This window comes from Sylvia atricapilla, chromosome 14 (genome assembly GCF_009819655.1).
Source record: "Sylvia atricapilla isolate bSylAtr1 chromosome 14, bSylAtr1.pri, whole genome shotgun sequence".
NCBI lineage: Eukaryota > Metazoa > Chordata > Aves > Passeriformes > Sylviidae > Sylvia > Sylvia atricapilla.
In genome coordinates this window covers 4,666,807-4,692,632 of record NC_089153.1, presented here as the reverse complement: position 1 = coordinate 4,692,632, position 25,826 = coordinate 4,666,807, and the positions used below count along the sequence as shown (strand labels likewise).

Here is a 25,826-nt window from a genome sequence, read left to right as displayed (position 1 = left end):
TGTCAGATGAGATGCTGTAATTGACACATTTCATATAACCGTGGAATATCCACAATCCAAATTGTGGCAGGGACACACAGGGATCACCCAGCGCCTGTCCCTGCACACACACCCCAACAACCCACCCTGGGCACCCCTGGGAGCACTGTCCAAGTGTTCCTGGAGCTCTGGCAGCCTTGGGCTGTGCCCATTCCCTGGGGAGCCCGGGCAGTGCCAGCATCCTCTGGGGAAAAACCTTTCCCTGAGATCCAGTGTAAACCTCTCCTGACACACAGCTCCAGCCATTCCCTCGGGTCCTGTCACTTGTTGGTTTTCCTCCCTGCCTGAACATTCCCTGTGCCCATTTTGTGCCCATCTGCTGGGGATGGGACACGTTTCAAAGTGCTGGGTGGTGACACGGAATGAGGGGGTTTGGGAGGGTGTCCCCTTCCCTTCCCTTCCCTTCCCTTCCCTTCCCTTCCCTTCCCTTCCCTTCCCTTCCCTTCCCTTCCCTTCCCTTCCCTTCCCTTCCCTTCCCTTCCCTTCCTTCCCTTCCCTTCCCTTCCCTTCCCTTCCCTTCCCTTCCCTTCCCTTCCCTTCCCTTCCCTTCCCTTCCCTTCCCTTCCCTTCCCTTCCCTTCCCTTCCCTTCCCTTCCCTTCCCTTCCCTTCCCGCTGCAGGTGTCGATGGCTGCCGCCAGCCCCGTTCCCGGCCCCGTTCCCGGGGCACCATTCCCGACCCCGTTCCTGGGGCACTATTCCTGACCCCGTTCCCGGGGCACCATTCCCGTTCCCGGGGCACCGTTCCCGGCCCCGCTGTGCCGTCCCACCGGGGTCCTCCCCGCCGCCAGGGGGCGCTGCCGCCGCGGCCGCGCCGCTCCGGCCGCCTTCCGGTTCCCGCGGCGCCAGTCCCGGTTCCGGCCGCCCGAGGATGGAGGCGCGCGTGGCGGAGTCCGCGGCGAGGCTGGCGCGGCAGGTGCGGGGCCGGGCGGGGCGGGACAGGGCAGGGCAGGGCAGGGTAGGGTAGGGCAGCCGGGCACGGCACCGCACGGACCGGGGCAGCCGCGGGGCGCAGGCGGCGGGCGAGCCCCGGGAGCGCTTCCCCGGTACCAAAGCCCGCGCAGTGCTCGGAGCCCCGGGCGGGTCGCTGGCGCCGCGGGAGCGGAACGTCTGTCTGGGCAGGGAAGGAGGGGAGCAGGCAGGGCTGAAGCGCTTCCTGGGCTGCTCCCGTCTCTCCCGGGACTGAGGGCAGGGCTGCAGCGCTGCCTCGTCCCCCAGCCTGGGCGTGAGACGGGATCGTGAGAGCGTTCCCAGGAAACTTCCCAGAGCAGTCAGCGGGAGCCGGCTCCACACGGCCTGCTGTCACCGCGCCGTTCCCGGGGCCGTGGCCGGGCAGGGATCGCCGGCGAGGGCAGGGCGGCAGCAGCGCCGGCTCCGGGCGGCCCGGGAGCCCCGGGCAGGCGGCGGGGGATGCGCCTCCTGTGCCGCCGGCCCCGCTGTGTGCCGCCGGCCCCGCTGTGTGCTGCTGGGCCCCGCTGTGTGCCGCCGGCCCCGCTGTGTGCTGCTGGGCCCCGCTGTGTGCCGCCGGACCCGCCGTGTGCTGCCGGCCCCATGTGCTGCTGGGCCCCTGTGCTGCTGGGCCCCTGTGCTGCTGGGCCCCGCTGTGTGCTGCTGGGCCCTCTGTGCTGCTGGGCCCCATGTGCTGCTGGGCCCCATGTGCTGCTGGGCCTCCCAACAGCGGTATTGCAGCTACAAGGTGCTTGGGTTTGGGAAAAGATGGTGACAACCCTCTGCCTTTTCAGTGAGGGTAATAATAAAAAATAAAACTGCCAGGTCTGTCCTAGTCAATGGCCAGTATTGACAGTAGAGTGCAGAGGCAGCCTCAGGAAAGCTTTGACTCCTCCGGATTCACTTCTCGTACCTTGCTCATTGCCTCAGGAGCATCGAGCTGAGAGGTTCTGGACTTTGGCTCTTGGGTTTCTGCCTGCCGTACTTGTGTGCTCTTGAGCAACTTCGGAGTGTGTTTTCTGCTCACACCTTAAACATACAACAGGCACTGAGATAATAAATCTGGCTGTTGAATCTGTGCAACTCCTTGCCTTTGATTTTCCCATTCTCCTTTGTTGCTGCTGGGAGAGGAAGGACATCTCAGATATCCTGGCAAGGTGGCTCTCCCTTTGCTGTCCCTGCTGTTTGGTCTTGAGTCCATAGGCAGATTCCAGGCCCTGGATGCAGAGCAGGAGGGGCTCTAACTCCAGGAGGCTGCAGGAGGCCACGCAGAGTTACTGAATCTCACTCTGCCTGTCACTCCTAGCCACATGTTCCCTGATTCCAGTTGCAGCATGGAAAAACCATGTTTCCACAGCCCTGGAGCCTATGGGGAGTCAGCCTGCAGGAAAATAACCCAACAAAGAGCAGGCAGTGTGTGCTCAGCCGGCTCAGCAGGGATTGGCAGAGTAGGAGTAGAGATAAAACCGAGCAGGAGGCAAGGAGGGGAAGGAAGAGAGGTGTTCTGCTCCCTTTGCCATGCTCTCTCAGGCCATTTTCTCTCCTTTGTGATTTTTTTCTTTTAAACGTGTTGGAGAAAAAGCTCTGTCATATAAAGCCCAGAGACAGAAGCCTGTGCAAGTTTCACGTTACCCACCTGCTCAGGTAGGGTTCTTGGAAGACAGTCTTATGTGCTAAGAGAAGACATAAGCATGATTTTGGTCCTGTTGAAAAAGCTGTAGTTTTTTGGTATTCACAGGTGAGGGGGAGATTTCTAGTACTCAGCTGAGCAAAGAGCCCTTGGAGATGCCAGCATGGCCTCATGTAATGCCCACAGCTCTTTATGAGGTGGTCATCAGGCATGACCCTTTACTGACAAGTTGGGCTAGACAGTGCAGGAATAAACCAGGGTGTGACACTTCCTGACCTGAGCAGAGCTTTTTCCTTCCTTTTTTCAATCACATGTCTTTTAGATCAGAGGTGTATTGGCATTGTCTCCCTTCCTCACCTGGATGATACCATGAGAGAGGAGTTAGTGTAGAGTATTTTATTTTTTAGAAAGAATGTAGCATTCATAATATCCTTTCAATAACATCTAGCATTCACAGATCTTTGCTAGAGAATTAACTTTATCACAGGGTGCTGTGATAAGAGGCATTTCTGTTGTAAACATCTGAAGACCTTTTTTCCAGGCAAGCTCAGCATGGCTATGGGTGTGGGGGTCACAGAATCAATCACAGCATACCTCAAGTTGGAAGGGACCCAGGGATCATCAAGTCCATCTCCCCACTCCTCTCAGGACTACCTAAAACTAATCCATGTTGTTCAGAGCATGTCCCAGATGCTCCTTGACCCCAGAAGGTTTGATGCCACAGCCACTTCCCAGGAGAGCGTGTTTCAGTGCACCAGCACCTTTCTAGTGAAAAACCTTTCTGAACCAGTCTGAACTTCCCCTGACACAGCTTCATTTAGTTCCCCTGTCACTGGTCACCAGGGAGTGGAGAGTGGTGTTCCCTGAACAGGGCTGCCCCCACTGCCAGTTTGGAGAGCAGAGCTGTACTCAGCTGTCCCAGCCCCATCAGTTCTGGAACCCAGTGAAAGCATTGCTGACTTCAGGCTTTTCTGCTGGGTCGTTTTGAATGAAGACTTCATTTCATCATCTGTATAAGCTGTTGATGAGCACAATAAAAGGGAGACTGAAATGGCAGCAGCAGCACTGGGGTTGGCAGCTGGGCCACCATGGTGGAACCATTCAGTTTCTCAGTTCACACTCGGGTAGCAACATAAAGACTGCTGCTGGTGTTTTATGAAGAGGAGCAGTGAACAGGAGGGACAAATGTGACAGTCTGGGGTGACACACAGGGCTTGGTCACATCTCAAATGGAGCCATCCCGAATGCCTCCAGGTACCAGTGCTGTGAATTTGCTGGTTTCATGCAGTCATGGGAAAAAAGTAAATGAGACTTGCTGAACTGTGGCAGTATTTTAGAATATTTTATCTCCTGACCAAATCCAAGTGATTTTTGGATTCCACAGTGCTAATTGTCACCCTGTAAAAGAGCTCTTTGGACCAGATGTCTGCCCAGGGGTCGGTGATTCCTGGGCACTTTGGTTCTGGCTTCTGACCATGCACATAGATAAACCCACTCTTTTCTTGTCCTCATTTGTAGTGTAACAGTGTGGAAAGAAGCTCCAGTAGGTTACTGGTCATCTCACCTCCTGTGAGTCTTCCCTTGGGTGGTCAGAGGTACTTGTGGTTATGTAGGAAAATCCAGCTCAGATTCCTCTTCTGTAAAGCTTGTCAGTGGTACTGAAATACCCCAGTGGTTGTAGCTTTGGGGGAGTCTTTTAATGCAGGAGGAAACTTAGGAGCTGCTTGTTGTCTTGGACGTGCAGGGATTTTAGTTTTAAAAGCAGAACCTGATTTTCTGGTTCTGGAGAATGTTTGCTTTCTATGCAGAACTCTCCTTGGGGTCTTGGAGGCCTGTCCTGAAGCTGGTGACTTCATTAGAGGGAAGATTATACTGTGTAGACACAGAATTTACAGATTATGTGATATTGGGGGTAGAAGACACCTTTGCACTTATCTTTAAAGCACATTCTAGACTTAGGGGATGAGTTATGTGTGTCACTGCTCTGATGTTTGTAGCAATAATGGTCACTGAAACTTAGAGTGACACAGCTGTGAAAACACAGTGAAATCTCTTGTGCTATTTTTAAACTTGAAGTACAGAAGATTTTACAAGTGGGTCTATAAATTATGTGAAATGCTACCAGATCAGGCCAGGAGGAAAAGTTGGAAATAAACAAATCTATCTGCTGTTGCTTATATGGGGGAAGGTTTGTGTGTGTGTGTAAATGAGAGAACTACTCTGATTTTTGGGACACTTGCCTTGGGTTTTGAAAAGAAAAACTGAAATGGGACTATTTGAAGTTGTTGCTTATAAGTTACAGCAGTGCTGGTCAGTGGTTCTGCTTGTGTTAATGCCAAACCCGAGCATTTGATACAGGTTTGGGTTTTTTCCCTCAAAGTCCTGTTTCTTCACATCCAAACTGCAGGAAGCAGCATTGTCTGCTCCTCTGCAGCAGAGGAGACCTTGAGGCTGTAAGAGAAGTGTGTGATAAACTGAAGCACAACTGAAGAATGACCTCAGAAGTACTGATTTTCAGCTTGGCCCACAAATAGGCCATTCTTAACATTGTTTTGCCTCAGCCTTGGTGTTTGAGGATGTGCAGTTAGTTACAGTAGCATTCCTGGGAGCTGCTGTTCAGGTGGACCTACAAGACCAAGAGATTCAATGGCCCAATTTTTTTCCTAATTAGATAGTCTGATTGTTTCAAGAGCAACAAAGAAAAGGAGCCCTTTTTGATAAGGTTTGGTGGCCTACAATAGTAATAATAGCTTGATCTGCATCCTGCTGTGGAAGTGCTGGCAAAGGAGAGCCTGTGTGAGGGAGCCCAGGGGGTGACCAGCCAGGGTGGGCAGTGCTCAGTGCCTCTCTCCATAGCAGCACCTTCAAACCTTCAGTAGCCTCCAGGATTCTGTGTCAGAGCCAGCTCTGTGGCTCAGGGAACAAAGCCTGTGTGGGGTGAGGAAGATTCCTCCTCCTTTGCAGCAGCTTCAAACCATTTCGCTGTTGACAAATTTGTCTGAGTTGGAGCTGTGACATCTGGTGGGACATGGGGAAGTTTGTTTGGAACATAGAGGCTCTCGTGAAATTCTCGAGTGCTCCTGAGTGCCTTGTGTCAGTTCTAAGGGAGAAGACATTGATTTCCTTTCAGGACAAGGCAGGAAAGGTGTGGCCAGGTGGAATTGAGTGCACCCTGCAGCACACTGCTCCTGGCCTTCCTGTCTCTGGGTGAGCTTTGAGCTTGCTGGGGTTGTGTGAGTGACCGTGGCTTCCTCCTCTGAAACTGTGACCTGTGAGATGGTGAAATAAGCTGAAGGAGGCTTTAAAGAATTTTGAGTCAAATCATGTGATATCTTTGTTTAAAAAGCTGGAGAAGGTGCTTATTTGGGGAATATCTCATTAGCATGTTCAGTTGTCTTCCTTGTACTTCTGTCTTGATACTAGTGAGACAATATTCTGACTGCTTTTTTTAAAGAGTGTTTCAGAGTCCTTATTTTTCACACAAGTAGAAACAATATTCAAATATCAATTTTTGGGATACTCAGCTTACTTGTCATTGTTACCTTTACGAGGCAAACTGGCACTGTACCCAAGATCTTGCAGCTCCTCACCTCCTGTCCCCTCTCCAGAAATTACTGTGTGACAGCTCAATTTCCTTTTCAGGAAAACGAGATCAAGTTGTTGACTGCAGAAATTGAGCGTCTGAAGAACTTTGGGGGTTTGGGAGTGTCCCCAAGTTTGGAAGGGCTGAGAGACGAAAACGCAAAACTCAAGTACCGGTTAAACTTCCTTAAGAAGGTAAGGGAATGAAAAATTACTGCTGTACCATGTAGGTTTTGTTCTCATTAGGACAAGCTAAATAAATGGTGTGAGTTTGTTACAGCTCTGATGTGTGACGGCATGTCTGCTCTGCATTCTGACACCTTAATTGGTGGCACATCAAATGTTTCTTGGTTCCTTAAACAGAAACCTGTTTTATGGAAAATGTCAGTGGGTCAGTAAGCCCACATGGTCATGTCTTGGGCAGTCTTCAGGCAGGTGGCCCAGCTGAGGTCTGTCCCAGGCTCAGCAGCACAGGTGTGACAAGTAATGCAGCCCTGCAGTCAGGGGAGGGTTTGTGCTAGGAAGTTCAGCAGGAGAATCATGTGATTTTTATGTTGTATATGTTGCTCCTGTGCCTGGAGGTGTCAGCCAAATCTGTCAGCTGTGCTTTGCCAGGCAGCCAAGGAGAAAAGTGAGATGTAACAGTTCCTCAGATGTTGTGAATTTAGCCTTCTGGATTTTGGTGGTTTTCTTTTTCAGAGCCTTCAAGAGGAAAGAAGTAAATCAGTCAAAAGCATGATTAATATCAACAGCTGTCTCCAGGAGATCTTTGGAGCTGCCATTCAGGCTGCCTATCCAGACTTAGAAAATCCTCCTCTGGTGGTGACACCAAGTCAGCAGCCCAAATTTGGGGACTACCAGTGTAACAGTGCCATGGGCATATCACAGGTAAACGATGTAAACTGTCTCAACAAAGAACAAAAATGGGGATGTTGTGTTGGAAGTTAAGGGATAGACAGCACAGTGGATGTTGCAATACAGGACGTATTCTGGGTTTGCTGCAGGCACCTGGGCTGAGAATTGAATGAGTATTTAATGGCATTTTAAGGGAAGCATTGGCCTTTAAACCTCTGTTCAGGTGCCTGGTATGAGAGAGTTAACATGTGTGACACAGAAAAACTGCTCGGTTCGTGGGATCTAAATCAAATCAGGATTTAAGTGCTGCATCGATTTACTAATGATGTGCAATTAACTACCAATTAGTGAGTTGTATGTTTGGAACTGAAAACAGCAAAACAATAAATCACAATTCTGGAGAATTGCAAAATGTTGAGAAGCACCTGCATATCTCTAAGTGCTCTTCTCTAGTGCCAGGAAAGTATAATATCCCCAAATGTTTGTGTGCACCTTCCCCCTTCTCACGGGGCAGGTGACAAAGGGGCATCTCCAGCTTCCCCTCCTGGCTCATACCTCCCGTTGCTGCTCACAGACACACACAGCAGAGCAAAGGGGCTCACGTGCTGCCCTGTGTGCTCTGCTGAGTTTGGATCCCTGTGTCTTACATCCCAAACTGCCCTCCCTGAGCTCCAGCCAGATGAAACTGGGCATTGTCAGGCCTGGGTGTGCTCAGGAAGCACCTTCTCAGAGCCCAGCCAGGTGTGGATTGCTGCTCAGGCACTATCCTTCATGGTCCTCTGGCTCAGTCCTTTGTTTAACATCTTTTGTCGATTCCCTGGGTACAGGGAGTTTGACCAAAGAGGACCCAAATAGAATCAGAGACCCTTCAGCAGTTGCTCAGTGGGCTGGGACTGTGCTGAAGTAACTCCAGGAAGTGTGTGGGGAAAGGAGGTGGTGTGTTGTTCTAGCTTACATGCTGAAGTGCCCAAACCTGCAGTGCATTGATGCCTTTGGGTGACTAAGTAGACCCTCTGTAATTACAGATCTTTTATTTGGCAATCTAAACAGAAACAGCTCCCTTTTTTACACGTCCTGCTGTCAGCTCTCCTTTATTAACCCATTAGACTGGCAGTTGTGACACTGAACTTGCACTGCCACTCACGGAACTCTGCTGTCCCAGGCTCACGGAGGGTGAGTGGGGCACACGGCTCCCATACGTGCCAGGCAGCAGGCTCTGGGCTGCAGTGCCCTCCCGGATCCCGTGTCTCCCCTCGGTCTCATTAGCATATTGTGACAGTGCTGCTGCCCTGGGTGACTGCACTGACACGGGATTCAGGGCGCTGCCACTTCCCTGACCGCCGCGTTACCCCAATTAAGTCGCGGTTGGGATTCTCGAGCAGTCCTGGCCTCCCAGTGCCGACGTGGTTCACATAACTCGGTGTCTGAACGCTCCCCTCCAGCCGGGCCTTGGAGTCCCAGGTTGTCAGCTGTGGTGGGAATGAGGGTTCCCAGCGCTGGCTTTGGCTGTGGCGTTTGTTCCCTGGGCAGGCAGGCTGTGCACTGGGCTGGGGCTTGGCTGGGCTCACACACGGCAGCCAGGGGATGAGAGCAGCAGATTGGGGACTTTCTGACAGCCTGTTCTAGGAGCTTGGCTGTGGTGCAGGTGTTCCTAGGGTGTCCCCTGGGCAGAGCTGGAACACCAGGCAGGGTCACTGGGACTGCCAGCGGAGCGGGAAGTGCCTGACTGGGGCAGCACTGGTACGTGCCAGGCAGCAGCCTCTCCCTGCAGGAGCGCTGATGTGGAAAGGACCCTCACAAGTGCCTATTGTTTTCCTGGGAGCTCATTAGCATATTAATGCTTGGGGCTTCAGCCAGGAGCTCCACTTGCTCCTTAGAGTAATGGCAGTGTGATAACTATTTCTGGAATGATTCAGATAATGTGCCTGTAATCTGGTGTAACATGCCTGTAATCTCGGTTTGCATTTATTTTCATGTAGTTTACACTTTGATTAACACTAAAACTACTGAGGTTTGCTTTTCTTGCCCTTTTTAAGCCTTTACCATCTTGTAAGGACCTTGTGTATGACAGGTTAATCAGAAAACTGAAACTTTAGTAGAAATACGTTTTAGAGCAGACTGTAAATTAGCAATTAGAAGCACTGAGTGTAAATTCTGAGTTGACAAAGAAGTACATCGTCTTTGTGGCCTCAGTGGGATTTTTTTCAGACACATCACTGTAATACTGGAAAATCATGTGCTCAGAAGCGAATACTTGTGGTAATTTTATACAAGTGTGAATGTAGTGTTTTCAAGGGATGGGTTGGGCTAGCTTACAAAATCCTCCTAAAGGGTGTTTTTGTGAGATTTGCAAAAAGCTATGTGAGAAGATGCTTTGGGAATGGACAGGGAAGTTGTGTACTTGCACCAGATGATCTTCAAAGGTCTGTTCCAACTCAAACCACTCTGGTGCTATCATTGTGTGTAACTTGTGTCCTGTTCTTTGAGTTCCTCACAGTGGGCTGCTCATGTCTCCAGGGAAATGGAGAGTTATTTAACAGCAGTTTTTCTGATGCTTTTTGAAGAAAATTGAGTGGTGCTGGGATTATCTTTCTTTGCTTGGGTTGTTGGATTTTATTTATTTATTCACTTATTAATCTATTCACTTATTTATTTATTAAGCTTGAGACTAAGACAGGACTGAAGGCAGTTTGCTTTGGTTGTGTTTAATCATAAATAAACAGACCTGCTCTGAAACCATGCTCAGCATCTGCTGGAGGCACAGTTCAGAACTTCAAATGGGAATGCTGGCAGAGCTGAGGACACCCATGAGACTGATCAACAGGATTGTGAAGCACTGAAGGACTCTGCCAGCTATGTTGATTTTTAAAGGGTTTGTCCCTTCTACCAGCTTAGAAAAATATAAAAATTCCAAACAACTTAGCAGGTTTTGGAAAATAGCCTGAGAGATTCTCTTCTGACATAGGGACTGCTCTGAGCAGGAGGAGGTGAACATGTTGGGTCCAGTCAAGGCCTATGCTGTGGAGAACTGATCTAATCTGTAAAATTTCCTAGAGAAGTTTCTCTTTGTGTGTGTCTCTGTATTAGTAAGCTGAAGGACGATGAGGATATTTCAGTGCCTCAGTATCTGTGTTCTCTGTTTTGCTCTCTAGAATTTTTGGAGGATTGAATTTTACTTGGTCTTGGTTGTGTTCCAGATACTGCTCAAAACCCGGGAACAGAAGGTTATCCCTCGAGAAATTGCAGAGAAAATAGCAAAAAATATTCCTGCCAATGAATGCATTGAGAAGGTCGAAATTGCTGGTCCTGGTAAGATAGTTTGATTTTACACACTTTGTATATCTTAAAGCAAAAAGGGAAGATTTGTAGTGAGAGGGAAGCTGAGTTGAGTTCTACTGTTTTGTGGTTTAAAACTACAGTTTCATGGTGAATTAGTTTCTTCTGTCGTGGTGAGCTTTGCAGCACTCAGACTTATGCAGCAGCAGCAAATCTATTTCTGTATTAGGTTTGGCAGGTATGGTGATGAGCCCTTTAATGAGCAGTTTTTCCACTGGTCCCTAAGGGACCAGCTTTTCCTCTTTCAATATTGGTGATGGGAATCAAGCCACTATTGTGAAATCACAGCAAAAATCGACAGCACTTCCTGCTATTGCTTGCATGGTGAGGAGACCTTGTCCTCTCAGAACTGAGAGGCTGGAGTAGCATGGAGGTTATTAATTGCTGCATTTGTTTTGTCCCTGTGACCCAGGGAAAAATTCAAGGGCTCATATTCCTTAGGGCTTCAGCAGAACGACAAAAATCCCATGGCACAGCCCTTCTAGGGCTAGGGCTTGTTCACTGGCTCTGTGAAACAGGAAGAGTAAGACAGTATCATACCATGAACATAAATTATCCCAGATGAAACTATATGGTTTAGGATATTAATTTTTTTAAAAAAAGATAGAACAGGATTTGGTTTTGCATTCTGGAAATTTTTTGCACTCTAAAACTTAATTATTTTCTCACAAAAAATTGTTTCTATAAATTCATAGAGTGACAGTGTACAAAATGGAGTTATGATAGTAGTGCAGCTTGCAGCATCTGACTGCTGCAGTAAAGGCTATAGTGGTGTGAACAGACTCTTCTAATCTGGGAACAGAAATTGTCTTTATGTGACAGCTTTGTTGTTCTGTGACTGAAAAATGGTTTGTCAAGCTGACTTCATGTGCTCTTATGCTTGATGCATGAAAACAGAAATCCAGTGTGGAAGGAAACAAAAACTGGTTTGAGGCACTTCTGCAGCCTCAGCACTCATTGCTGGTTTCTTCCTGCAAAGGTTTTATCAATGTCCACTTGAGAAAGGATTTTGTGTCGAAGCAGCTGAGCAGTTTATTGATCAATGGAGTTCAACCACCAGCTATTGGCAAAAGGAAAAAGGTACAGCAGTAAGCACACAGCCATCTTACTACAGGGGGAATGTTCTGGACTGCAGGGAGCTTAGAAGTTCCCCCCCGAAGGGATGTGCTGAGCAGATGTCCATGTCAGTGGGTTGTTAGAGTATGTGGGATGCGGCATAGGAACTGGGGGCCATGGGGTAGGTCACCTGTTCTTGCTGTGCTCTCTGGTGGCTGAGGGACAGGGCTCCCTGGGGGTGGGGGTTTGCCCAGGTCAGTCTGGAAGGGATCCCTGACCCTCAGCTGGGCAGCAAAGCTGGCTCTGACGTTCCCTGCTGAGGGTCAGCAGAGGTGATTCTTGTTCCCCCTGCTCCCCCTAACAGGACCCAGACCAAACACAGGAGGTGTGGTAATGACCTTTTATTCATGTGTTCCTTTGGTTCTGTGCCCAAGGTGGTGGTGGATTTTTCCTCCCCCAACATTGCAAAGGAGATGCACGTCGGGCACCTGCGCTCCACCATCATCGGGGAGAGCATGTGCCGGCTCTTCGAGTTCGCGGGTTATGATGTCCTGAGGTGAGACTCCCTGGCTGGCTGGGCTGGGCTGGCTGGGCTGTTTGTGCAGTCCCTGTCTCTCTGTTCTGCTCTCTATTGGTCTGAGTTTATAAGCACATAGCAAATAACCCTTTATGGGCAGTAGATACTGAGCTGAGCAAGTGTAGCAGGGTTAGGAATCAAGGTGGGCAGCAGCTTCCATGCACTGAATTTGGGGAGCTTGCCTGGGCTGGGTTTCTGGTATTATGTGTGTTTCTTTTAGAAGATACATATTTTTAAAATGTGTGTATCTCAAAGCATATGTTTAAGAGATTATTATTATTGTCCTCTTCAATTGCTACAAGGTTGAACCATTTAGGAGATTGGGGCACACAGTTTGGAATGCTCATTGCTCACCTCCAGGACAAATTTCCGGATTACTTAACTGTTTCTCCTCCCATTGGGGATCTCCAAGCTTTTTACAAGGTATGTGTAGCAAGATAAGTGTGATGTTTATGTCAGCATCTGAAAAGCAGATTGAGGAGCTTTACAAATGGCAGCATAGTTTTGGAGAAATGAAAGAATCTAGTCACTGTTAGTAGATGATTGTGATAACCAGCCACAGGATGCTGAATTGTGGTCCCTGGTGTTGAACTGTGTGTATGGGGCACAATCAAAGGCCTTTGGAAGCACACAGCCTTTCTGTGTTGAGATGAGCATACTTGGAGAGCCTGTTAGGAGTGGTGGTTTGTTTCAGGGGAGAAAACAGTGCTTTTCCACGTGTTTCCCTGCAGGAATCCAAGCGGAGGTTTGACACAGAGGAGGAGTTTAAGAAACGAGCCTACCAATGTGTGGTGCTGCTGCAGAGCAAAAACCCTGACTTCATCAAAGCCTGGAATCTCATCTGTGACGTGTCACGCAAAGGTGACTTTGCCACATCTGGAATCATGTCTCAGCCATAGAACAATGTGGCTTTCCTCACTTTATGTCTGAGCACACTCTTCTGTTTTCTCTTGAAAATCACTGCCACACTGCTAAGAGAAGCTGAAAGCAAAAAGCTGGTACAACCAAAGTACTGGGCTGTCTTAAGTGGACACTTTCAGCTAAATCTTTTGTCTCCCAAGTCCTAGTCTGATGGCCTGACCAAGAGATGGATAATGCTTTTTGGGCCTTGCTGCACCCACTGGTAAACATGCCACTGGTTCCCACTGTGTGCCTTTAATAGAAGTAATTTGTTCTGTTTTCCTCAAGAATTCCAGAAAATCTACAACTGTTTGGACATCACAATCACTGAGAGAGGGGAATCCTTCTACCATGAGATGATGAAAGACATTGTGAAAGAATTTGAAGATAAAGGTGAGGCTTTTGGTCTCAGGTCAGAAGTTTTGCAGCTGTGAGGATGAGCATGGTAACCTCAATCCTATTCAGCAAGGCTTAGGGCTGATGCTTTTCAAGTTGCATCTTCTCCACCTTTGCTTTTTTTTTTTTTTTCTCAGCCACATTTCCTAAAAGGATATTCTGTGGCTTTTCCTCATTCTAGAAAGCCTGAATCTTTCTTGCTGACATCAAAAGCAGTTTGTCTGTGATATTTGGAGGCAGTAGCACAGGGTACTACTGGAATTTATTGTATTCTGAGTCAACAGTCAAAGAGCAATATATGACAGACTTCCCAGTCTTAGTGTTGTGACTGTGTGGGAACTTTGAGAAATCTCTGTGAAGACAGTGGGATTTTTGGATCATGTTGACTTTGAAACTGGCAAAAAGCCAAATGCAGCATAAAAGGTCTGTGGTTTTATGTGTTCCTGTCTGGATTTTGCAGTTCTTGAGTCTCACCATTTGAAGTGTTCTGACTGTCTCACCTCAGAAAGACTCTGTGCAGAGTCTTCATCATACCTCTGCAGAGTTTCTGTTGCCTTTAATGCCACATTTTGTGATGGGTTTGTGGCTGTACAGGCAGATCTGGATGCAAGTGATGGGAGTTTTTGAATTAGGTCTCTCCTGGTAAGGCCACATTTGTGCAAATCTGCTTCCTCATGCATAGTTCTGGAAGTGCTGTAAAGAATGGGACTTGTATTGACAAGGGAGTTCTCATGTAGGTCTTTTCATATTTTTTTATTATGTGAGTGTGTGACCTTTTCTTCCTGGTAGTAGCAAGGAAGGGAAGTGTTGCTGCTGGCCCAGAACTCCTGTAGTGATTCAGCACAGAATGTTTCCCATGGCTTTTGCAGGATTTGTGCAGGTCGATGATGGCCGGAAGGTCGTGTTCGTGCCGGGTTTCCCTGTCCCGCTGACAATCATGAAATCGGACGGAGGTTACACCTATGACACCTCAGACTTGGCTGCTCTGAAGCACAGGCTGTGTGAAGAGAAGGGTGACATCCTTATCTATGTTGTGGATAGTGGCCAGGTGAGTTCAGCACCCTCTGCTGTAACTGTTGGTGCTGGTCGGCACAAAGGGTGTGAAATGATGGATGCAACAGTAACACAGGTAGAACACCACACAGGCTCTTTAGTGTGATTGGTATATTTACTCCTTATCTGAGCAGTGATGGGAATTTGCCAGTTGCTGCTTCTATAAAGGTGGAAAATTCTTGGAAAGGTTGAACTTTTCAAAGCAGAATTTGTCTGTGGAAGCTGGGAACACTTAAAGTCTTATTGTGAGAGCATTGTTGTGAATAGGATAAAGCTGTGAAGAAACTGCACCTGGAGGAGTGGATTGAGAACCAGTTGTTCGTGTTTATTTCCTTGCAGTCTGTGCATTTACAAACAGTGTTTGCAGCTGGACAGATGATTGGCTGGTATGATCCCAAAGTCACCAGAGTGGCCCATGCTGCCTTTGGAGTGGTGCTGGGAGAAGACAAGTAAGTGTCTGGGTGTACTTTTTCCTCTATCTATGCTTTGGAGAGAAAGTTTGAGTGAATGCAGGAGACTTGATCTCATTTGTTGACAAGTATGTATGTGGCACACACAAAAAAAAAAAAAAAACCCAAAAGAAAGCACTGCATCCTGTGCTGTTACCCATAACTGTGTCATTGTGCTCTGTGTCATTGTCCTTGATCCACACAGTCACTGCTGCTGTGCTCACCTTCCCTCTCGAGCCTGGCTTCTGCTGCCTGGCACTTACTTGACTGGCTGGTGGGAGCTAATGTGGGTACTGGGATGGCAGTGGTGAAGGCCAGGATTTTCATTACTTTCTGCCTCCTTCATGGTAGATGAAACAAAAGTTGGGAAAAGTCTGGTACTGGGATTGTGTGCTGCTTAATGTCTGGAAGTGGACAGTTCAGACTGTTGAATCCTTCCCGGCCATTCCTGCTGACCATGCTGTGAGTGCTCTCAGATTTGGAGCTGTCCATGTGATGGACAATTTCTTCAATACAGAAGGATTTGCCATGTGCTTTTTTTCAATACAGGATTTGCCATATGCTTTTTTCCTAAGCTTGTTGTGCACTGGGCAGAGGGTGGGGGGGTTTTGCCTCTTATGCAGGTGGTCATTTTGGCTGTATGTTTTCAGGAAGAAGTTCAAAACTCGTTCAGGGGACACAGTGCGTCTCGTAGACCTGCTGGAGGAAGGGCTGAAACGAGCCATGGACAAGCTGAAAGACAAGGAACGGGACAAGGTAGTTGTGACAAATTGCTTGTGTTTCCTGAGAACTTTGCAGATTTGTTCACAGACTTACAGTCTCTGCATTAGTGAGATTTCTGTCTTGCTTCTTGGTGCCTGCAGAGAACTGGACAGTGTTGGACATGGAATGTAACAGAAGGACCAAGCCCAGTGTGAGGCAGTGGAATTGGGAAATCTAGTGTAGGATGAAAGTGAAAAGTCCCTTTTTGAACAGGAACACAAGGACGTAAGGAAAAAAAACCAGCTTGAAAATCTACAAAGGGCTCATAGGAGTCAGGCACAAAGTGCTTTGCCCTGCTGCCACTGTTCCAGCAGAGAGGGCTTTGCAAGTGTTTGGATTGAAAATGCTCCATAAGGGTAGAAGGACCAACGTTTTTTCCATGTACACGCAGTTTGTAAGAAGCAGGAGCAGAGCACATCACACCTGGCAGGTTGTGGGGCACAGAGGTCCTTGGGCTGTCAGAAGAGGGAGTCAGCCCTAACCCGAGCAGGGCTGTGGTGCCAGGGGACTGTAGAAGTGAGGGGTGGCTGTGAGGCTGTGTGTGAACTGAGCACCATGTGGGTAAACCCCCTCAGCAACCTGGGCTTTTCCTCCTGAGGCCTGCTGAGAGGCCAGGGCTGTGTTGTGCTTCATTCTTCCTCTTGACTGTTGCCTGTTTTGGAATTGCACCAGGTCCTGACGCCAGAAGAGCTGAAAGCTGCCCAGACATCGGTGGCTTTCGGATGCATTAAATACGCAGATCTGTCCCACAACAGACTCAATGACTACGTGTTCTCCTTTGACAAGATGCTGGATGACCGAGGGAACACAGCTGCCTATCTGCTCTACGCCTTCACACGGATCAGGTGCGTGGGCTGCAGGGAGCTGCAGGACTCCCTGCTGGTCCTCTCTGCATCTCTGTCACAAAGGGACATGTGGGCAGAGGAGTGACAGTCACGCCAGTGCTGGTGGAGGTGTTTGTAAGAGAAGCCAGCTACACTGGTATGCACCGCAGACAGGATTTTGTCATTGCACACCATGTGTCCAGTGCCACTCCAAATGGCTCCTCTTTGTGACACACAGCGCAGGGAGGGAACTGTGGGAGTTCCTGGTAAGCAGAGGATTTAGGTGGTTGCAAAAGAATTCATCTGTATTCCATCTGCTCAGCTCAGGTATTGTCACGCCCCAGATTTTCTGGCACCCTGAGCCCTGGTTTGATTGGCAGTATGAGTGTCTTTGCTGATGCAGATGCCCTCCTGGATCTCCCCGAGGGCGGACTGTTCTCTTTGGCTGGTCACCCAGGACTGGGCAAGGGAGGCCATCAGCCCTGAGCCAGGCCAGAGGTGACCAGGCTGGCCCTGGGCAGTGGGACCCTCACAGACAGACTCTGTTTTGGGCCATTCCAGGGCAATTGCTCGCCTGGCCAACATCGATGAGCAGATGCTGCGGAAGGCAGCCAGGGAGGAGGTGCTTGTCCTTGACCATGAGAAGGAGTGGAAACTGGGCAAGTGCATCCTGAGGTTTCCTGAGATCCTGCAGAAGATCCTGGAGGACTTGTTATTGCACACACTCTGTGACTACCTGTATGAGCTGGCCACCACCTTCACTGAGTTCTACGACAGCTGCTACTGTGTTGAGAAGGACAGGCAGACTGGTGAGTGTTGGCCATGGGGTGCTGTATGTGCCTGTTTCACATCCTGTGGTGTTACATCCATCTCAAGAGTGTTACCCTGTGCTGGAAAGGCTGTTGTCACACTACTGTGTCCATGTGGGAGGATTGACAGAGATTGACAGAGCCCGTATTGTCACTGAGCAGAAGGGTTGAGCTGGGAGCAGCCAGGCACTTGGAAACAGGAGGGGTGGTCAGTCTGCCTGGCTTAGGGAGGGCGGGAAGGGTTCCATGTGCCAGTCCACGGCCTGGTTTTGGGTGGAGAGGCTTCCCCTGGGGAAGGTGCTGTTCCAAGCAGCCACTCCAGCTCCTCTGTGTTTTCCAGGCCAGATTGTGAAGGTGAATATGTGGAGGCTGCTGCTGTGCGAAGCCACTGCCACCGTCATGGCCAAAGGATTCGACATCCTGGGGATTAAGCCTGTGCAGAGGATGTAGCAGTTCCCTGTGGAATGACAATAAAGGGACTAAACAACTGCAGTTGTCTCTGTCTGTTGGAAGGGGGTTGTAGTAAAGGAAGAAAAAAGTAGAGGAGGAGGGAAAAGGAGTGTGGCTTCAAATACAGAGGCAGACAAGTTGCTGTGAGCACAGCTCAGAGCAATTGTCAGTGCAGGAGCCAAAGCTCATGAACTCAGAACACTCAAGGGTACCTCCAGGAAACCCTCCAGCCACCGACACTCCCAGAGCAAATAACACTCTGATCCATTCTCCCTCCATCCACTTTACCTTAGGTGCCACGTATGAGCAGGTCACCCAGCCTTTGATGTCATCTGTGATGGTCTGAGGAGGCAGGCAGCAGTTTTACCTGGAGGAGCAGGAAGCCCAGGGGAGGAGCAGATCAGTTAAACTACATTCCCTCTGAGTAAAACACAAGGGAAATGTCCTTTCCCTCAGCAGCACTGCTTTGAATCCCTGTGGAGTTGCAAACCTCTTTGTGCAATGCATATCAAACTTGGGCAGCTATAAGGAGCCACAGCTCCTGCCTTTGCCTTGGGGTTTGTTGGAGGCTCTGCTGTGAGCCTCCTAAAAAAAAACCCAACCCTAAAAAAACTTCCAGAGTCCTAAAGCAGCACAGAAATGCAGCTGGGCTACCACTGAAGAGGTGCTGCATTGATGCAGGTGATACCTGACATATATACACACATACATCTATGTACAGATATAGATAAGGGTATATATGTATATACAGATATAAGAGATCTGTATCAGGTTCTTCCATGTCCAGAGAGCTGGGGAGGGCTCCCACAGCTGGTCAGTGTCCAGCACCAGATGTGGTGGCCACCAGCTGGCATTTCACCAAGTGCAGACCTGTGCAAACACACTGTCCCGGTGGCTGAGCACTGCCCACAAACCCACCGTGCTTGGCGCTGGTGCCACGGTGGCAGCAGGGTGACAGCAGGGTGGCATCACCAGCTGCCCGGGCCGTGTGCTGTGCTCCCTGTCCCCCCTGCAGTCACACCGGTGCTGTGACAGCCCATCCCGCCCTACCTGTGCCCGCTGGACGGGCTGTGACAGCCGCTCCTGCTGCGGGGCCACTCAGCCTCGGTGGCACAACGGCGACAGCCGCAGTCCAGGGGTGGCCACAGTGACAGGCCGGGTCTGGGTCCAGAGCAGCAGACCCGGGTGTTCCTCCAGGCACGGGCTGCCACGCTGGGCTGCCACGGTGAGCCGTGGCCTCCAGCAGAAGGGGGACAGCCCTGTCCAGGCCATCCCGAGTCCCAGCACCACAAGCCTGCCCTGGCAGGGTGGGGGTCACACCAGCAGCACCCCGGGGTGAGGGGCAGCCCCACGGCTCAGCGCTGGGGTCAGCAGTGGTCATAGCAGGGCTTTGTGGGATGTCCATGTGTGCAAGGGTAGCTCAGAGCTCCATGGGGCTATTCCATGGGGCCGTGCAGCCAGGAACAGGGCCAGAGGCAGCTCCCTGCTGCCAGGACTGACCAGAGGGTACAGGGCAGGCACCCCAGGGGCCTCAGAGCTGGGCAGAGGGGTCCAGGCATGGGGACACAGGGACCCACGGTTGTGCTGGGGGTGGAGGGGGGCATTTAGGAGCCTTGTCTGGCCTGGAGACTGATGCATGCAGGGTGTCACTCAGAAGCCAGGCACTGGTTGTGGAATCAGTGCTGGGGGAGCCCTGGGGCAGGGCCATGTGTCAGTGCAGGGGAGCCATGGGGCACTGTCCCCTGCACAGAGGAGGAGCTGGAGCAGAGCATGAGAAGGTCTGAGCTGACTGTTGGAGTGTGGACAGCACCCCTGAGAGAAAGGAGACAGGTGTCAAGTGGGACAACAGGGCTGGCAGGGCACTGCCAGAGCTGGGCCAGACGTGGCAGCCAGGGTCAGCCAAGAGTAAAGGTCATCAGACACATCCATGGCGATGAGGTCCGAGGTAGAGCCAGGAACGTGAGCAAGGGAGGTCAGGATCAGGTCCAGGGACAGCAACCAGGGTCAGCCACAGTCTAAGGATCACTAGGCAAGTCCAGAGTGATGGGCAAAGGCCGTGGTCAAGCTGGGAAGTCAGTCTGTGGGCCAAGGTCCAGGTTCAGATTACTGGGGTCAGTGGCCAGGCACAGCCATGGCTGTGGCTCTGGCCAGGCCCCAACAGCAAAACTTCAACCCAGTGTCCAGCAGGGATGGCCAGGGCCTCCCTGCCCGGGCACATGGCAGCCACTGCCCCACAGGTGCTCTCTAAGCTGTCCCCAAGCCCCTGGAGTCAAGCCCCATCACACTGGGGATGGAGGGGGGAGTGCAGGAGTGCTCACAGTGACACTCATTTTCTCTGGTGGCAGCAGCAGGACTCCCATGTGTCACAGAGCAGCAGCTGGGCTGGCAGGGACATTGCCCAGCTGCTGCTCCAAGCCAGCCACCCCTCCCCAGGGTGCCCAGAGCTTTTGCTTGGTGACAATGAGTGACATACCTGGAAAAGCCTGTTACACTCCATTATCATGTGGGCCAAGCCCTGCGTTGCTGCCAGGTTCTCATTCAGCTCCCTCTGGTCTGGCTTCCCCAAGCTGCACTTCCTCTGACTGGATCTAGGAAAGGGGAAAGTGAAAGGAAGGCTGAGCAAGCAAACTGCTGGGAGCCACACACAAAACACACTGCACTGAAGGAGCTGCATGTGCCATGCAGGGCTCATGCAGTGTGACCACTGAAGGTCAATTCCCTCCCAGCACATCCCAAACGTGTCCAGGGCAAGGAATTTATTCCCCAAACACATTATCACACACTTGGCCAAGAACAACAATGATCTCAAGCTTATTTGTGTATAATCTTCAATATGAAGCTCCTTTGATACCTGCAAAGCCCACGTAGAACCTTTTAAATACTTTGGCCCAAACCACACCCAACACATTTCATAAACAGTCCCCTCTTTTAATTCATGCTAGTGGAATTACATCATTAGTCCTGGCTTATGAAACTTTTATCTATGTGCATTCCTGCCAAATGGCTTGAAAATTGGGTGGAAGATAATAGTGCTCAGTGCTGCTCCTCAGAGTCAGACCTGTCAGCTTGAACCCTTTGAAGTGGGAACCCTGCACCAAGGCATTAATGCACAGTTACAGCAGAGCTAAAGCTTCAAAGCAATCCTGGCTTCTAAACACTGACAACAAAGAGAAAACTCCATTGCTATCTTTGGTCCTAAACATTTCAGGGCAGTGTTGATGTAAAGCAAAGAGGAACAACTCCCCGAGTGTAGCTCCCAGAAGCTCAAACAGCACAGCAATCCAGCAGGACCTGCTGCCCATCATCACATGCCCAGGTGCCCTTGCAGTGGCCCTGTGGCTCCCTTGCCATGTGCCAGCTGAGCTCAGGGATGCCTCAGGCATTTTCTGATGTTTTGTGACATTCAAAAGGAAATCCCTGGTGTTTTCTTTCCCTTCCCCTGTGCTATCCAGAGCCTGAAAGATGCCAACAGCACATCTGACAGCCTCTGCTTTGGGACTAGTCCTCCCCTGCAGATCCCCAAGTGAGGTGTTCAGCTCGCTACACTGTTGGGAGCAGGATGCTTCCTGCACAGCCAGCTGTGCTCTCCTGCCCTGATCCATCTGTCCACAGCCCAGGAGCACGAGCAGAGCTAACAGCCCTGCCTCAGGAGGCCAGATAAGGCATGAATGCTCCCAGAGATTATTTGTCTGCTTTGGCCCAAGGGCACCTTCCTCCCTGCACGTACAGACGGGGGATGTTATGCAACCCAGATATTTTTACTTATTAAGATAAATTTACAGAATCCCTGTGGCTCGATTTGGCAGGAGTGATCCCCTTATCACCCAGCAGAAGCAGTGCCCGTAGCTGCCTCAATCTGCCATGTATCTGCAGGTCTGCAGTTGGGCTCAGGTTGCCAGTGAGGAGCACATCTCCAATGGGGCCAGCACCAGTTTAGTGCCAGCAGTGGGCCCCATGCTGGGCTCCTGAGCAACCAGGGCAGTGCAGCAGTGGTGGGGGACACACACAGACTAGTCAGGAGCATGGCAGTGGGGCCCTACCAGGGCCCTCTGCACTGGGCAGTGAGTGGCCATATCACTCCATGCACTGCAGGCAGCTCCTGCTGCACCTGAGCAACCAGATTTAAGGCAAACCCCAAGGCACACAGTCTATTTCCCCCTCAAAATCAGACACTGAGCCTAGGCCAGCTACAGAAAGCATTGCTCCAGCAAGAACACTGTGGCCAGCAGCAAGGTGCCAGTACCTGGTTGAGGAGGAGCTGTCCCGCCTCAGGGTGTTGAGGTGAAACAAAGAAGGTGCAAGACAGACAGCGATGTTGGTTGGAGTCATCTGGTTTTCCTCAACAAAAGCCACCACATCCCGCAGGAAGAACAGGAGGATTTTCAAAGCTTCCCGGTTTTCCTTTGGGAGAAGGAGAATAGCAGCCTGGACAGCCTGGAACTGCTGGTCCTTGGGCACGTCTGGAAACGTAAACCATGACAAAAATCACACGTGACGTGCAGAAGGAGCATCCATCAGCAGGGTCCCAAGCAGGGCACTGAGCTGGTAGGTTCATCCATTTCCTTGTCCCAGGCTCACAGCAGACAAGGAAAGGCCATTATCCCATCAAACATGAACCATTTCTCCTCCTCCTGCCAAGTGCATGTCCATACCCAGGGATGCTGCTGCCTGGCTTCAATTTATCTTGAACACCGTGCTAGTGAACACATCCTGAACTGAGTCACAATCCAAATAAGGGCCTGTCTCCCCATAAAATATTACTCTGCAGTGATACTTTGGAGCAGGTAGCTGCTCTACTGTCTTTTCCTTTCAGCTTCAAGCACAAAGAGAACAGATGCTCTCAGATAACTCAATTCAGAGACCAGCTTTTTGCCAACAGATTTTAATTCACACTAACCCCCACTGAGACTGTCTGCCCAAACAGCTCCAGCAGGAGGGTGGCTCTGGTTCATCCTGCCACACATCCCCAGCACAAGGATTTCTCCAGTTAACACCACTGCAAAGGGTGGAAGATCACTTCTCATTCCCTTCAGGTAGAAGCACATATATAGAACACACAAAACACTCTTCTTAGTGAAAGCAGCACAATTCTTATCTTCAAAAGAGTAATTTAATCTGTGCACTTGCTCCAGTGACATCTGGCAGAAGATGGGTGACTGGGGTAAATAGAATTTGGGCATTTGCTGTTTCTCTCCTAAAACAAGAGACAGGAGGTAAAGAGTGGCCAGATTACAATAACTGGAGGAGAACAGTTATACATCCTTTGGACATGGGAATTGTAGATCTCCTTACAAAGGAGGATTTGCGAATGTAAGAAAACTTACCTCAAACAAATAAATTATTTCAGACAAAATTTTAAACCCCTGATAGGTGATGAAATAAACCCCAACAGAACATTAATGAACCTACACTGTATAGAGAACAGCAGATTTATGTCAACAAAAGCCATACAGGTTAGGCTGCAAAACCAGTCCTCTCAGAAGGTTCACACCTTGTCTTTCAAAACCTTTTCTCAAAAGCAGAAGAAACTTGTCTGTCCCAATAACATTATTAACCCTACTTCAAGTTCCTTCTGCAGTCCATCTGCTTTTTGAAAGTGAATTCCTTGAGGGCAAAGTACTGGAAATAGAACCTGTTTAAACTGTATGAGATGCAGTATTTCAGCTTTGTGTTTCCTTCAGTTTTGGGTTGAGTCTCAAGGACAGAGACTGTGTGAGCATAGACAGAAAGCTGCTGCCATTTCCCAGCTGCTTCACAGCAGCTGGCCTTGGGCACCTTAATAAAGAAATGTCATCAATATATCAGGTCTTCTCACTCAAGGAGCTATGCCATGAACAAGGGGACCCAGTCATTTCTTAATTTTGCATAAGGAAATGACTGTTCAAAAGCAGAGTTTATGCTGCAGCATTCCGTTACAGTCATCCTTCAGGGAAGGGAACACGCTGGTTCATAGGATGCAGACAGAAACTCTCAAGTCCAGAGCCACAGTGAACTCATCTTGTCAGAAATATCCTGCCTGACTTGTCTCCTGTGACTTCAGGGGGACTTGGCACTAGTCCTAGTCTGGCCACCTGTACAGCTGAATATTAAAATATCCAAGGCACTGGAAAATGACAGCTTTGGGTACCTACATTGGTAGATGTGGAGGAAGGACTCACAGAGCCTGCTGGTAAATATAGGCTCAGGAAGGTCTCGGAAGTATTGCTTCACCATGTCTGCCACGTCAAATGCTGACTGCCCTTCGTAACAGACATTGTTTGGGTTGGTTTCATTCATCTCTCTTAAAGACAGAATCCTGGATTTAACACCGGATTTTCGGAACAGGCCAACCTGTGGGTAAAAGAAATCATTAGAGACAAAGAGAATAAAAATTTTGATCCTTCACCTTCCTTGTAATAGGAGTATCCTATTGCAGTGGGACCAAAACTTGAACACCAAAATACTTTTGTATCATTAGAGGCCACATGGACATTTCTCTGAGGCAAACCACGCCTGATGCCCACAGAATCAGCTGTGACATACCAATTTTCATGATTTTTGGCTTTTATTTAATACAAAAGTACTCATTTTGCCCTTTTAAATCACAACCATTGAGGTATGTGTGTTTTCTTGGGCAGGCTGTGTTTACACATTGCAACTCTAAGTTTCAAATGCACCGATGTGTGTCCACCAAAGACAAACATACATCAAGTGCTGGCTTACACAAACTGACTGTGAGATCCACAAGGCTCCTTGTCACACCTGATACATCTGATACATCTAATCCTTCCACAGGCTGGCAAAGGGCAGATGTCATTTTGAGGGAAGTTCTGATTTCCTTTGTAAAGTGATTGTCAACTGAGTGAGATTTAGGAGTTTCCCATGAGCTTGACCCCATCAAAGCTTCTGGTGACAGTTTTACCCTGTGCCACTGAGACAGTATTTACACTCTGGTTTATTTCTATGACCTGAATGGATACCATAACCTCAAAATAAAAAACACTTGCATTGTCACTTCACAGAACCACACACTTTTGCACTTTGGTGTGATATTACACACCTAGACAATGGCAAAGCACAGGAAGAAAAGGCCTCCCTTTAACTAACATGTCTCTTGTCACAAGATCTTCATTTCTGCAGCTATGCTACAGAAATGCCATACACAGCACACACTTCCTCTGCCATGTCCACTAAGGGGATAAATACAGAGCTGAGCTCCAGAAAAAGTTGTTACAGGCACTGCTGTAATGTTTTCTCTCTGCTTAGTGGTGCATTTCAGCTGAAACAAGATTAATTTTCACATTAGCTCTGGCACTATCAGCAGCCTCAGAACAGAGGGAACAATGACATTGTCTCACAGATTTGCCTCCTTGGGGAGCAGAGATATGACACCTCCCCAGGCAAAGACAGCCTGACTACCTGCACCAAGAGACCCAACTGCAGAGGATTTCAGTGAGGGAAGGCACAAAAACACAGTGCAGGGCTAAAGGCATTCCCAGAGGGTATTCCCAGCACTGGTATTTCCTTGCAGGCCACCTGCTCAGATCTACACCTTTTTGCCTACTCAGAACCTTAGGGAGCAAGAAAGTCCTTCACAAAGGTATGAAAGAGAGTTTGGTTCCCTGGAGCAGATCTGTTCATGGCCCAGAGCTCCTCTGGGCTGCCTCGAGTTCATACCTGGTCAAGAAAGTGGCTCCTCAGATACTCCAGGGCTTGCAGGATGCCATTGGGCAGGGGGTGGCTTGTTCGCTGCACATTCAGCAGTAAAGGAACCCCAAACACATTTTTGTCCTTGTAGTCTGAGGGCTTTGGTTTTTTAATGAACTTTGGTATGGTCCTGGAAATGAAAACCAGTAGATGCAGCTTACTAGGTACCCAGAACTTTCCACCTGCTGCTTTATATTCATCAGGAAGGGCTCAGCTGTACCTTGTCACAACCCCAATTTCTGCCCCACACCTGTACACACAGAGTCAGGAGGGAGAGAAAATCAGCAAAGGCAATCACAGGGATGACTTCCTCATTTCATTGCTGAAATTAACTTTACTAAAGCGTCCTCAAGGGAAATACACTCCATCTCTTTATAGGACTGCAAGGTTTTTTCATTCTTTCTATATTGGAGTATTAGCTCCCTACCACAAAATGCTGAATGATGTATGTATGTTCTCTGAGAGTCTGAATTTGT

The 25,826-nt window shown here is 49.4% G+C and overlaps 2 protein-coding genes across 3 annotated transcripts in view; one reads left to right on the top strand and one right to left on the bottom strand.

Moving 5' to 3' along the window:
* The first annotated feature begins 894 nt into the window (after positions 1-894).
* Positions 895-17,702, top strand: RARS1 (arginyl-tRNA synthetase 1). Of its 2 annotated transcripts, XM_066328950.1 has the most exons (15): positions 895-953; positions 6,258-6,392; positions 6,897-7,085; positions 10,250-10,361; positions 11,368-11,468; positions 11,879-12,000; positions 12,324-12,444; positions 12,753-12,882; positions 13,210-13,314; positions 14,187-14,365; positions 14,710-14,819; positions 15,470-15,575; positions 16,254-16,426; positions 16,967-17,214; positions 17,555-17,702. In XM_066328950.1, exons 1-15 carry the CDS (start codon positions 909-911, stop codon positions 17,662-17,664), a joined length of 1,986 nt encoding a protein of 661 aa, XP_066185047.1. In that variant the 5' UTR covers positions 895-908; the 3' UTR covers positions 17,665-17,702. The 2 variants fall into 2 exon arrangements, with proteins under 2 accessions (XP_066185047.1, XP_066185048.1); XM_066328951.1 differs by lacking the exons at positions 10,250-10,361; positions 11,368-11,468.
* Positions 17,703-19,530: 1,828 nt separating this feature from the next.
* The window catches only part of LOC136367391 (rho GTPase-activating protein 7-like), a 48,070-nt gene continuing 41,774 nt past the window's right edge, over positions 19,531-25,826 (bottom strand). Inside the window, exons 7-11 of the mRNA XM_066328949.1 lie at positions 25,321-25,480; positions 23,796-23,994; positions 21,908-22,124; positions 20,138-20,252; positions 19,531-19,742 (exon numbers count right to left, since the gene is read on the bottom strand). Of these exons, the coding sequence (XP_066185046.1) occupies positions 19,725-19,742; positions 20,138-20,252; positions 21,908-22,124; positions 23,796-23,994; positions 25,321-25,480 (709 nt within the window). The 3' untranslated portion in view covers positions 19,531-19,724. The remainder of the gene's footprint in view (positions 19,743-20,137; positions 20,253-21,907; positions 22,125-23,795; positions 23,995-25,320; positions 25,481-25,826) is intronic.

What these genes read in the sequence shown, in the direction of transcription:
- RARS1 (XM_066328950.1), top strand. Translation starts at nt 909, where the DNA reads ATGGAGGCGCGCGTGGCGGAGTCCGCGGCGAGGCTGGCGCGGCAG. An exon ending in CGGCGAGGCTGGCGCGGCAG is followed by an intron (nt 954 to 6,257) that starts GTGCGGGGCCGG and finishes TTTCCTTTTCAG; the next exon opens with GAAAACGAGATCAAGTTGTT. An exon ending in GGTTAAACTTCCTTAAGAAG is followed by an intron (nt 6,393 to 6,896) that starts GTAAGGGAATGA and finishes TTTCTTTTTCAG; the next exon opens with AGCCTTCAAGAGGAAAGAAG.